Consider the following 12,696-nt stretch of genomic DNA (forward strand, 5'->3'; position numbering starts at 1 on the left):
CTGGCTCAGGAACTAAGTATTTATCGTTACAAAAGACTGGCCAGGCTCCCCAGGGTATCCAATCAAGTAAGCATTAACAGGTAACCTGCCAGACAGGAGATAACACACTCAGATTTCTGCTGTAGACCGCCCTTTCTGTGATGTAGGTATGATGTGTCCGGGGGTGGTCTTGGACTTCAGGGCGGGCAATTTAAAATGTCTATATAAGGATGGGCAAACCTTTGTTTGTGGTTCCTCCTCCTTTCCTGCGTTTGAGGGGAGCACCCTGTTGCAACAGATCAATAAAGATCAGGCTTACGAGCTGCTTTGCTTCTCAATATTCTCTGGTTGGCCTTTGTTATTTTCTTCTACCAATAGGGAAACTACGTAAGGACTCTATATGGGCTCTTGGATACCCCATAAGGGGAAAAGGGCAGATTTTCGTTTATTACACTGATAAAGCGGAAGGTCCAGTTCTTCCATTCTTCTGCAAGACAAATTCCAAAATTGGGAGGTCAGCATCAAAGGACTTTCTGTGCTCCTCTCTTTGGGCCTCTTCCTACAAAAACAAACAAACCTCGGAGCCGAAACACACAAGATCAAAGTCTGCAGAGTTCACGCAAGGAGAGAAAACACGTGGTATTTCCTCTCTGCCATTAAATCAAACATGAAAGAAAATAATCAAGCCACAATGGTTGGTTTGCCCCCAGCCCCCTTGGCACCCCATAGTTTTTACTCACCTGGGGCGGGGGAGACACACCAATTTAAAGAGCCATGTTGCTGTTCAGGGAAGTTTTTAACGTGTGACATTTTAATGTATTTTTCATCTTTGTTGGAAGCTGCCCAGAGTTTCATGGTGATACCCAGCAGGATGGGCGGGGTACAAATACATTATTATTATTATTATTATTATTATTATTATTATTATTATTACTACAGACTGAGCAATCCCAGACAAGTCATGCCAGATGAATCTCACCCCCTTTTTCAAGGAGTTACAAGCTTGGTGGATCAGGGGGATGCTGTGTAGCGTATCTTGATTTCAGGAAGGCCTTTGACAAAGTTCCCCATGATATTCTTGTTGCGAAGGTGACATGAGCATAGCCAGGATTTTTATTGGGGGGGGGGGGCAGCCAAAGTTGCTGAGCTTTTCTTGGGAAAGGAAGGGGAACCATGGATCCTCTGCTCGCGACTGCAGCAGATCCCCCGCCATCTGTAGGCATTCGCTCCATAACACGCACAGACATTTCCCCTTACTTTTTAGGAGGAAAAAAGTGTGTCCTATGGAGCAAAAAATACGGTACCTTCACAACGACCCGCGGATTGGCTTTTTGGGCACACACCTGCGAAAAGCTGGCTGTGGGATCGTTGCTTCCTGATCCTTGGCTTCTTGACTCTTGATCCTCGGACCCTTGACTTCTTGACTCCCGGCTCTCTGACCCTTGCGACTCTTGGCTTTCTGACTCCTGGCTTCTGGACTCCCGTTCCTGCTCCCACCCCGCCATCTTGCCCCCGGTCCCGACGTCCCTAGCCGGGACTTTGATCGCCCATGAACCGGACTGTGACAGATACCTTCCCAGGTTGACAGACCCCATCTGATATATGGTCCACTACAGAGAAGTAATGGGACGCAGGTGGCGCTGTGGGTTAAACCACAGAGCCTAGGACTTGCCGATCAGAGGGCCGGCAGTTCGAATCCCCGCCACAGAGTGAGCTCCCGTTGCTCGGTCCCTGCTCCTGCCAACCTAGCAGTCTGAAAGCACGTCCAAGTGCAAGTTGATAAATAGGTAACGCTCGGACAGGAAGGTAAACGGTGTTTCCATGCGCTGCTCTGGTTCCCCAGAAGCGGCTTACGTCATGCTGGCCACATGACCTGGAAGTTGTACGCCGGCTCTCTCGGCTAATAAAGCGAGATGAGCGCCGCAACCCCAGAGTCGGCCATGACTGGACCTAATGGTCAGGGCTCCCTTTACCTTTACCTTACAGAGAAGTAGCACCTTGAGATCTTCTCTTGAAGGGCACCAAGCCTGCTACTCAGTATGGGAACTGAAGACCCCACATCTGGGAGTGAACGCTCAAAACAGGAACAAGTGTCACTGGACAAGGTGGTGGTGGTGGGAACATGGACAAGGGCAGTGATGAAGCCTAGTTAGGACCAGGTGGGAAAACAGCTGTGCCATCCAGAGGAACTTCCACACTTAGAGGAGAATGTACACTAGGGCCCTGAATGTTCATTTACCTGGAGTTATGGAAAAACGAGTGTGCAATCTAAAGCTAAAGGGACCCCTGACCATTAGGTCCAGTCGTGGCTGACTCTGGGGTTGCAGCGCTCATCTCGCTTTATTGGCCGAGGGAGCCGGCGTACAGCTTCTGGGTCATGTGGCCAGCATAACTAAACCGCTTCTGGAGAACCAGAGCAGCGCACGGAAACACCGTTTACCTTCCCGCCGGAGTGGTACCTATTTATCTACTTGCACTTTGACGTGCTTTCGAACTGCTAGGTTGGCAGGAGCAGGGACCGAGCAACGGGAGCTCACGCCGTCGCGGGGATTCGAACCGCCGACCTTCTGATCGGCAAGTCCTAGGCTCTGTGGTTTAACCCACAGCGCCACCCATGCAATCTATAGCCATGTAATTTCTACGACATCTGAACCCGTGTGAATGACCCCACAAAAGGATTACAGTAAACTGGCTTAGGGAGAAAACGCAGGCAAAATACGCCGAAGGCAAGCCACATTCACGAAACAAGAAAGAATGACCGAGCAGCCGAGAAATAAAGTTTCTTTCAAGTTAAATATATTTGGGCTAGGGAGAGCGGAGGTATCGTCACCTAACCTTCACTCTTCCTCGGATTTCACCAACCACCACAAGAACGGACAACACTTTTTTTTTAAAGTACATGATTTCACATTGACACAAGTGGATGGCCTTGTTACGTTTATACGGAAAGGCTCGCCGGTATGCTCAGAAGCCCCTTCTCGATCCAGGACTCTCGTCGTCGTTTCGAGTTTCTTGCCCGAAATCAGTTTTCTCCTGGCAGTTATGGAAATTCACAATACTGTTCATGGATGAAGGGCATGCACAAAATCACAGGCTACGGAAATCCCAAGCGCATCCAGCCTACGTAATTCAACACTCGCTCCCGACAGCCTCCCTCTGCAATTTTCAGCTCGCAAGTCTTGCAACTGAGTTAAGTTCCTCTGAGCAACTTGTGTGCAAACGTCTCATTTCAAGATCGGGTGTCGGAATCTCTCTTGCCCCAACGGGAATGTAGGTGGCAGGAGTCGTTTTAAAATGGAAGCAGCTCTAACAGGTATTTAAAAGCTACCTACGGATAGGGGCACAGCCCATTTAACTTAAGGGGGGGAGAAGGAGGTGGGGTTCAGAGGACCCAACTGGCCTTTCGATCTTTGTGCAAAACTGGAGCGGTGTAATGTTCAGACAGAAGAATGATGGAGGCGGAACAGCAGAGCTGACTCATTGCCACTGTGTTAAACTACAGTGGTTTTGAAAAAACACACACACACACATTCGACAGTACCTCGATTTGGCTTTGATGCTACCAGTTCCTTGAAAGGTGGAGAGAGAGAGAAAGGGAAGACACGCAGCTTTTTCCAGCTTGAAATTTGGCAACCTGATAGTGCTTAGCATAGACGGAGGACAGAGTAGAAGCTAGACTTTGAGTAAGGAAGGTGTTGGTCTGAAAACCAAGTAGCCCCTGTGCTGATAAACAGCTGATAATTTTAAGGGGGGGTGGGATGAGGAAGGACCACCATGAGGAAATGCTGCCCCCGTAAGAATTGGGTATGCATACTTATCCTAACTCACAGGTTTCTCCCTGGCCGTTTTGCCCCTCGCTCATAAATCTGTAAACCTCCCATTTACTCTTAGAAGCTGCTATTTCTCACTCTCCACAGCAAGACAATGGATGTCCTACAACAGCTATCAAAACAGACACCCGACAGCCTGCAGGGCACAAACTGCCACCATCTGAGAGCTCAAAATCCCCAAGAACAAAAGGACGTGGTCACAGTTCCTCCCTGTCAGAAATCAGATACGCTTTTTTGCTTAAGGCTTGTGTGTCTCCAAAGATCGCCCTAAGCGGAAGAGCATTTCCTGTCTAAACAAAAATCTCAGATCTGGGGATGAGAATTTTGATTTGATGTGAACGGTCGCCGCAAGCAGCGCAGGAACAACTTTGTGGGCATGACGGTGCTCAGCCGAAACATCTAGTTTCCAGGAAATTGTATGGATGTGTTGACGATGCCAAGCCAACTACTGCTGTTTCAGAATTCATCAGAGACAGGATTGGGCCCCCTTATGCTACACGCTCCCTCTTAACGCTTTGCGTCTGAATAGTTCCCACGGCCAACAGGCTCTGGCATGCAAAAATACAACCCTCCAGGAACTTCAGGGATGCAAGCCTCATCCCAAAAGCTCCGCAGAGCCTGTAATGCCATGGCATTCTCCTGAGCTGTGTGTTGGTGGCAAAGGCTGCGAAGCCTTCCTTGCACCGTGGCCCTATCTTTTTGTTTCTGAAGACATGAGAGCCTTTTCTTGCTTTCTGCAGGCAGCTAGAACGCAAAAGGGGAACTATCCTTGCCTTTGGAGCAAATGGAGACGAAACCATCAAACAGAGCTTTGCATGTGCATCTGCGCCACCTAGTGGCCAGGTGTAGGAAGGGGCAGACTCTTCCTGAACTGTGTTTCTCTGCAGAAAATGACTTCATTTTTCCTTGGGGAGAGGGAATAATTGCACCTCTGTGTTGACCACGAAATAAAAGACGGTGGGTGTTTTCCTGGCCAACGTACTGTCCTCGCCCTGGAAGAGAGGGAAGCTCCCTTTCCAGCTTTCAAGGGGCACGACGACAGAAGCGTCTTATTACTCCTAGGAAAAGCCCACCTGACCTAAGCAGACTTACACCCACGACACAATCACAAGGGGACCAAGGCAGCATCAGCGGAGGCACGGAAGGAGCTTGGCAGAGTCCAGGAGGAAGAGGCAGGTGAGGCTTCATTCACACGGCCTGAAATCTCCAAACTCTCGTGACACTGCGGGACCTCGCTCAACAGCCACGTGGCCCTGATCCATGGGGCTGTTTGTGCGCTTCCCAAATGACAATGGCCCAAGCACCTGGAAACGATGTCGACGTAGAGTCTCTCTGCAGATCACCCCCTCGAGGCGAGGCTCCCGGCTGCGGAAGTCCTGGCTTTCGGGCGACGCAGGCTCGTGCCACCTCCCACCCTCCGCTCAGATAGTCAGGAGCGGTATACAGCCCACCCCAACCCCTCCCTCGTGGCACACCATGGGGGCCATGAACGTCCAGCGGTTGGTTTCCGGGTCGTACATTTCTACGGAGCTCAGGTTGGACTGTCCGTCGTAGCCCCCCACGGCGTAGAGGCGGCCACAGTTCGCCACGAGGGAGACGCGGCTGCGCCGGGTGTTCATGGAGACGATCAGGTACCACTGGTCCGCCATGGAGTTGTAGACTTCGGCGATGCTGAGGAAGCCGGAGCCGTCGTAGCCGCCGCAGACGAACATCTTGCTGCCCAGGGAGGCGGCGCCGTGACGGCAGCGCTTGTTGAGCATGCTGGAGACATTGTGCCAGGAAGCCATGTGGTGGTTGTAGTATTCCACCTGGAAGGAAGGGTGAAGGAGTCAGGCTAGGGCACAGTCTGATCCCCTCCTTTTGTAATCCTCACAGAACTCTAGCCCAATGGCTGCCATTAATTTGACTCCGAATTGATTTTAGACTGTACCGTATATACCCGAGTATAAGCCGACCCAAATATAAGCCGAGGCACCTAATTTAGCACAAAAAACCTGGGAAAACTTATTGACTTGAGTGTAAGCCGGTTCACCACACCACAAACCTGGTGGTGGTGGCAGCGGCAGAGGAAGAACCAGCAGCCCGAAAGGACCCTCACTCAAGTAGAAGCCGAGGGGGGCTTTTCAGCATTAAAAATGTGCTGAAAAAGTTGGCTTATACTCAAGTATATATGGTACTTCAATCGCCTGATTATGATTTTATGTAAACTGTGTTATTTTTACCATTGTTAGCCGCTCTGAGCCCGGCTTTGGCTGGGGAGGGCGGGATATATATATATATATATATATATATATATATATATATTATTATTAGGAGAGCAAGCAAGCACAAACCCCACAGGACCACCTGTTGCCACCTTCCCAAACTTTTTTTGGGGGGCCCACTGCCCCCTTGGTTTCACAAACCCATCCCCAGTGCCCCCTAGCCCACCCTTTGAAAAGTATTATTCAGAGCCATAAAAAAAACAAACTTCCTTGATATTGTATGTGGGCTGGAACTGGTCTGTGACCGAAATAATAAATTCATTCATTCATTCTTCAGAGCAGCAGTTTCCACAACTCACTGAGGAAGGTACAGCGGTACCTTGGAAGTCAAACAGCCTAGTTCCCGAACGTTTTGGCTCCTGAACGTCGCAAACCTGGAAGCGACTGTTTCGGTTTGCGAACTATTTTTGGAAACCAAATTTCTGACGGGGCTTCCGATTGCCTGCAGGAGCTTCCTGCAGCCAATTGGAAGCCGCGCTTTGGTTTTCGAACGTTTTGGAAGTCGAACGGACGAAAACTCATTCCAAGGTACGAGTGTAATAGCACAATGAAATTCAAAACAGGAACAGTTAATTGCACAGGTGTTCAGAATCCAGCTGAAACTATTTCAACAAAACTGATGAACTTGATCCAGCGACATCAGTTTTTCTCTGTAATTATTCCATTTTCTGAACCCATGTTTTTATGAAGCTTTCCAGGACAGCATGGGGCATAGCTGGCAACCTTCCCTTTTTTGGCGGGAAATTCCCTTACTGTTAGATATCCCGTAGGCTGTCCCCGGGACAGGTGAGGCTGCTGATCCCTTATTTTCAAATCTGAAAGTTGACAGCTATGGCATGAGGGGAGATTATTGGGTTGTTTTTATTTTGATTATGTATTTTGTGTTTTTATATTGTGATTTTATTGTGCGCCGCCCTGAGACCTGTGGGTATAGAGCGGTATACAAATCTTAAACACAATAATAATGATAAGTGATGCTAGATTTGGGGGGGGGGGGGTGTTCCAAGACATTACAAATACATACCCAAGGAAGGACCTGCAGACAACAAAATTCTACCTTGTAAAGTTGTGCTTGTGTATATACAGTGGTAAAGTAAAGGTAAAGGTACCCCTGCCCGTACGGACCAGTCTTGACAGACTCTAGGGTTGTGCGCTCATCTCACTCTAGAGGCCGGGAGCCAGCGCTGTCCGCAGACACTTCCGGGTCACGTGGCCAGCGTGACAAACTGCATCTGGCGAGCCAACGCAGCACACGGAACGCCGTTTACCTTCCCACTGGTAAGCGGTCCCTATTTATCTACTTGCACCCAGGGGTGCTTTCGAACTGCTAGGTGGGCAGGCGCTGGGACCGAACGATGGGAGCGCATCCCGCCGTGGGGATTCGAACCGCCGACCATGCGATCGGCAAGTCCTAGGCGCTGAGGTTTTACCCACAGCGCCACCCGCGTCCCGCATTTACAGTGGTACCTCGGGTTAATAACTTAATTCGTTCTGGAGGTCTGTTCTTAACCTGAGGTACCACTTTAGCTAATGGGGCCTCCCGCTGCTGCTGTGCGATTTCTGTTCTCATCCTGAAGCCAAGTTCTTAACCTGAGGTACTATTTCTGGGTTAGTGGAGTCTGTAACCTGAAGCGTCTGTAACCCGAGGTACCACTGTATGATTGGTGCTATCACAGCTTAACGTTTTTCAGGTGTCAACTGAGAATCTTTTATGTACATTTTTAAATGACCCTAGCAGTGAGGGATGACCGAGTCCCAAGATTTAAAAACCAAAGATTTGGAATCTGGAAAGCAGCAGAGCAAATTCAAACAGGATGGAAGGGGACATGGAAGGGGGCGGAATGTTTTATTTAGTGCTCAGAGCCTTCTTGGGTGATCACAGTCACGATGCACAGCAGGGGCAAAGACTAGAGAGGGACCCAAACGCTGCTGCCAGGGAAACTTTTCACTGGCTCTGTCAAGTGAGCAAATATAGGTCAATAGGACAAAAATAGGTCATGCCCACTTTCCAGACCCTGGAGCAGAGGTCAGCAAACTTTTTCTGCAGGGGGCCGGTCCACTGTCCCTCAGACCTTGTGGGGGGCCGGACTATATTTTTTTGGGGGGGAACCCCTGACTCTTCCCTCCCTTCTCCACAGCACCGGACGAGTCCCAGTGGCTGCTTACCTGTGCCTTGCGAGCGGCAGGGGCTGGCGGCGGCAGAGGGACAATGAGCGACACGTAAGGACTGGCTGCGGAGAGGGGCTGCTTAAAATGGCGCTCAACAAAGCCCAGCCCCCTTCCTCCGCTAGGCAGGGCGGGGAGAAGCCGGGAGGAGGGAGGGAGGAGGAGGCGCCGCCGCAGTGTGTGTGTGAGGGAAAGGGGCGGAAAATGGTGCACCCCAAACGATCAGAATCCCCATGCCGATCCACGCGGCGATTCCCAGAACGTCAGCGGGCCGGATCCAGAAGGCAATTGGGCTGGATCCAGCCCCCAGAGCCTTAGTTTGCCGACCCATGCCCTGGAGCTTCTGTGCAAAGCCTACAGCCAATGCATTGTGTTTCAGTATCGAAGTTGTGGGATCAAGTTACTGACCAGCCCGGCCTACCTGACAGGCCAGTCGTAAGGGTGGAAAGCAAGGATGTCACAGCCCACCACAAGCCCTCAAAAGAAGGCAGGAAAGAAACAGCGTGATGGGGGGAAAGGTAAGAGGTGCGGCGAGCAAAAAAACTCACGCTGTTGAAGATCTGCAGTCCGTCGTGCCCGCCAGATACAAATATCCTGCCTTCGAATACGGTGACGCCAGCTGCACTGCGGTTCGAACTCATGGGGGTGACCACCACCCACCTTTGCAAGAGACCAGAAAATGAAAGGAACTGAGTGGCAGCCACATTTAAGGTGAAGGCTTCAAAGCACACCTTGCATCTGGACTGCTAGAAGCAGAGAGGAGATGTCCAGACATACTCCACAGTATACCTGAAGGAGCGTCTCCACCCCCAGCCCGGACACGGAGGTCCAGCTCCGAGGGCCTTCTGGTGGTTCCTTCACTGCGAGAAGTGATGTTACAGCAGGCATAGGCAAACTTGGCCTTCCAGATGTTTTGAGACTACAATTCCCATCATCCCTGACCGCTGTTCCTGTTAGCTAGGGATGATGGGAGTTGTGGTCCCAAAACATCTGGAGGGCCGAGTTCCCCTATGCCTGGGTTACAGGGAACCAGGCAGAGGGCCCTCTTGGTGGTGACACCTGTCCTGTGGAACGCCCTCCCATCAGATGTCAAGGAAAAAACAACTATCTGACTTTTAGAAACAGGTAGGTAGCCGTGTTGGTCTGCCGTAGTCAAAACAAAATAAAACAATTCTTTCCAGTAGCACCTTAGGGAGCAACTAAGTTTGTTATTGGTATGAGCTTTCGTGTGCATGCACACGAAGAAGGTATCTGAAGAAGTGTGCAAGCACACAAAAGCTCATACCAATAACAAACTTAGTTGGTCTCTAAGGTGCTACTGGAAGGAATTTTTTTATTTTGTTTTTTAGAAGACATCCGAAGGCAGCCCTGTTTAGGGAAGTTTTGAATGTTTGATGTTTTATCGTGTTTTTAATATTCTGCCGGGAGCCGCCCAGAGTGGCTGGGGAAACCCAGCCAGATGGGCGGGGTATAAATAATAAATTATTATTATTATTATATTATGTACTCACTTGTCCGTCTCAGGTGAATAGGCCTCCACGGAGTTGAGGGAGGAGGTGCCGTCGTATCCTCCACAGACGTAGATCTGCCCATCCAGCACGACCGTCCCCATGGCACTGAAACAAGCGCCAGGTGTTAAGACTGCTTTTGGCAAGAAGCTTTTCTTACAGGCTGGTTCCACTTCTACCTGGACCAATTGCGATGGCCCAGTTTCTTCTGCTTTCTCATTCTAAACCCATTGGCCTGTCTGGTGAGCTTGTGGAAATCACAAAACACTGAAGGCCTTCCTTTTCACCTCTTCCGGACCCACCGGAACTGCCGCCTGGCTGGCTGAGGGACAGCACCAGCCTTCCTGGACTTTGTACCAGCTAGACCAGGGGAGGGGGAAGCTGTGACCCTTGAAACATCGCTCTGTTTCCAACTCCCATCACCCCTGACCACTAGACGTGCTGGCTGAGGCTGATGGGAGCTGGAGTCTCAAGGGCTCCAGTTTAAACTAATGAATCCAGTTTGACATTCCCCCAGAGCATTTTGCTAACACAGATGCAGGAAACTGTGGGCACCTATATGTTTGTAAAAGGTTTGCTTCTCTTCTAAGTGCTGCAAGAGTACCAGAGATTTCGTTTGTTTCATTTCTTTTAATTTGTATACCACCTTTTCTCTATCGCTACACACAAAGAGGTTTACAAGCTGAACAAAAAAACCCAAAATAGACAGTGAATATCACATGCATAGTAACAACCTGATCCGATACAAAAAAGAAGTCATAATAAAAACGTAACTTTCAAATAAACAACTTATATCAAATAAAGCAATGTTCAATACAGTGGAACCTTGGTTCCTGAACTTAATCTGTTCTGGGAGTCCGTTCGACTCCCGAAATGGTTTGGGAACCAAGGCACGGCTTCCGACTCCTGCAGCCAATCGGAAGCCAAGAAGATTCCTGCAGCCAATCAAAAGCCATGACAGACGTTTGGCTTCCAAAGAACGCTTGAAAACCAGAACAATCACTTCTGGTTTTTGATCGTTTGGGAGCCGGGACGTTCAGCTCCCAAGGCATTCGGGAGCCAAGGTTCCACCGTAATCCATTAGAATATAATAGTAAACAGTAAAATTGTGCATCAGCAAATAATAACAATTTAACAATTGCAATAAAGAATTACTACACGATAATAAAAACAACGGCAAGTCATAATGCATCAAATACCACTAAACATACAGGAAAAGGATCACATTGAGAAACAAGGACACAAAACTCAAAATTATTTTTTTTAAAGATCCCATCACTCCTCTTCTCTATTTCCCTACCTGCCTGCAGACTGTCTCACCAGAGTGGTGCATGCTAGGGTTATCTCCCGCTTGGACTACTGCAATGCACTCTATGTGGGGCTACCCTTGAAGGTGACCCGGAAACTACAACTGATCCAGAATGTGGCAGCTAGACTGGTGGTTGGAAGTGGCCACCGAGACCACATAACACCGGTCTTGAAAGACCTACATTGGTTCCCAGTATATTTCCGAGCACAATTCAAAGGGTTGGCGCTGACCTCTAAAGCCCTAAGCGGCCTCAGTCCAGTATCCCTGATCCCAGATCTCCAACCCCATCGTTCTGCCCAGACACTGAGGTCCAGCTCTGAGGGCCTTCTGGCGGTTCCCTTACTGCGAGATGCCAAGTTACAGGGAACCAGGCAGAGGGCCTTCTCGGTGGTGGCACCCGCCCTGTGGAACCCCGCCCTCCCACCAGATGTCAAAGAGAAGAACAACTACCAGACTTTTAGTAGACATCTGAAGGCAGCCCTGTTTAGGGAAGCTTTTAATGTTTAACAGACTACTGTATTTTAATACTTTGTTGGAAGCCGCCCAGAGTGGCTGGGGAAACCCAGCCAGATGGGGGGGGGAATAAATAATAAATTATTATTATTATTATTATTATTATTGACCTCACTCACCTTCGTTTGCTGTTCATACTTCCCACTTTGGACCAGGAATCTGTCTCTGGGTTGTAAACTTCCACGGTGCTCAGCCTCAGCTGCCCGTCGTATCCACCAATGGCATACAAGAGCCCGTTCAGCACGGCGACGCCCACCCGGCTGCGGGCCGTCGTCATTGGCTGGCACTTCTCCCAGTGGTTGGCAATGGGGTCGAAGACTTCCACCACGTTCAGGGAGTCGCCTGCATAGAAATTTGCTGCTCATGTTTTAAAAAGTGGTCATCACTGGACTTGTAAAAGGGTAAAAGAGTATTGGGAAATAATCTACAACGAACTGGAAAGAAATGTTTAAAACTACTTCCCCCCCCCGCCAAAAAAACCCCTTCATATGTTGGTATCATATGAGCGCTGATCCACAGCATTTTTTCTACAGCGTTTGTATTTGTTTATATTTGTGGGACGCAGGTGGCGCTGTGGGTTAGACCACAGAGCCTAGGACTTGCCGATCAGAAGGTCGGCGGTTCGAATCCCCGCAACAGGGTGAGCTCCCGTTGCTCGGTCCCTGCTCCTGCCAACCTAGCAGTTCAAAAGCACATCAAAGTGCAAGTAGATCAATAGGTACCGCTCCAGCGGGAAGGTAAACGGCGTTTCTGTGCGCTGCTCTGGTTTGCCAGAAGCGGCTTAGTCATGCTGGCCACATGACCCAGAAGCTGTACGCCGGCTCCCTCGGCCAATAAATTGAGATGAGCGCCGCAACCCCAGAGTCGGCCACGACTGGTCAGGGGTCCCTTTACCTTTACCTAAGATCGGCTTGTTAAGAAATTGAACTGCACCCTTCTCATATTAATCCTTACAAGTCTGGCTGATGAAGAATTGATCAGGATTGGCTGATGAAGCATTGAACAAAACAGACTGGTTATCCAGAAACTCTGTTCCGGCGATATTTGGTAACAGATTATGTATATATCGAGTTTTTAAATTATTCTACCGTGAGTGGCGAAGAGGATGTAGAGACTTTGGTTGTAAT

The 12,696-nt window shown here is 49.5% G+C and overlaps 1 protein-coding gene across 2 annotated transcripts in view; it reads right to left on the bottom strand.

Annotated features, from left to right (window-relative positions):
* Positions 1 to 2,753: 2,753 nt before the first annotated feature.
* Positions 2,754 to 12,696, bottom strand: part of KLHL18 (kelch like family member 18) — a 45,146-nt gene continuing 35,203 nt past the window's right edge. The window contains exons 7-10 of one of the 2 annotated variants that reach the window (XM_080974136.1): positions 11,689 to 11,911; positions 9,751 to 9,855; positions 8,788 to 8,899; positions 2,754 to 5,617 (exon numbers count right to left, since the gene is read on the bottom strand). In XM_080974136.1, coding sequence (XP_080830262.1) covers positions 5,231 to 5,617; positions 8,788 to 8,899; positions 9,751 to 9,855; positions 11,689 to 11,911 — 827 coding nt within the window. In that variant the 3' untranslated portion in view covers positions 2,754 to 5,230. Of the gene's footprint in view, positions 5,618 to 8,787; positions 8,900 to 9,750; positions 9,856 to 11,688; positions 11,927 to 12,696 lie in introns of both variants that reach the window. The other variant, XM_080974137.1, reaches the window with a different exon arrangement.

This window comes from Podarcis pityusensis, assembly GCF_964106645.2.
Source record: "Podarcis pityusensis genome assembly, chromosome: 12".
NCBI classification, from domain to species: domain Eukaryota; kingdom Metazoa; phylum Chordata; class Lepidosauria; order Squamata; family Lacertidae; genus Podarcis; species Podarcis pityusensis.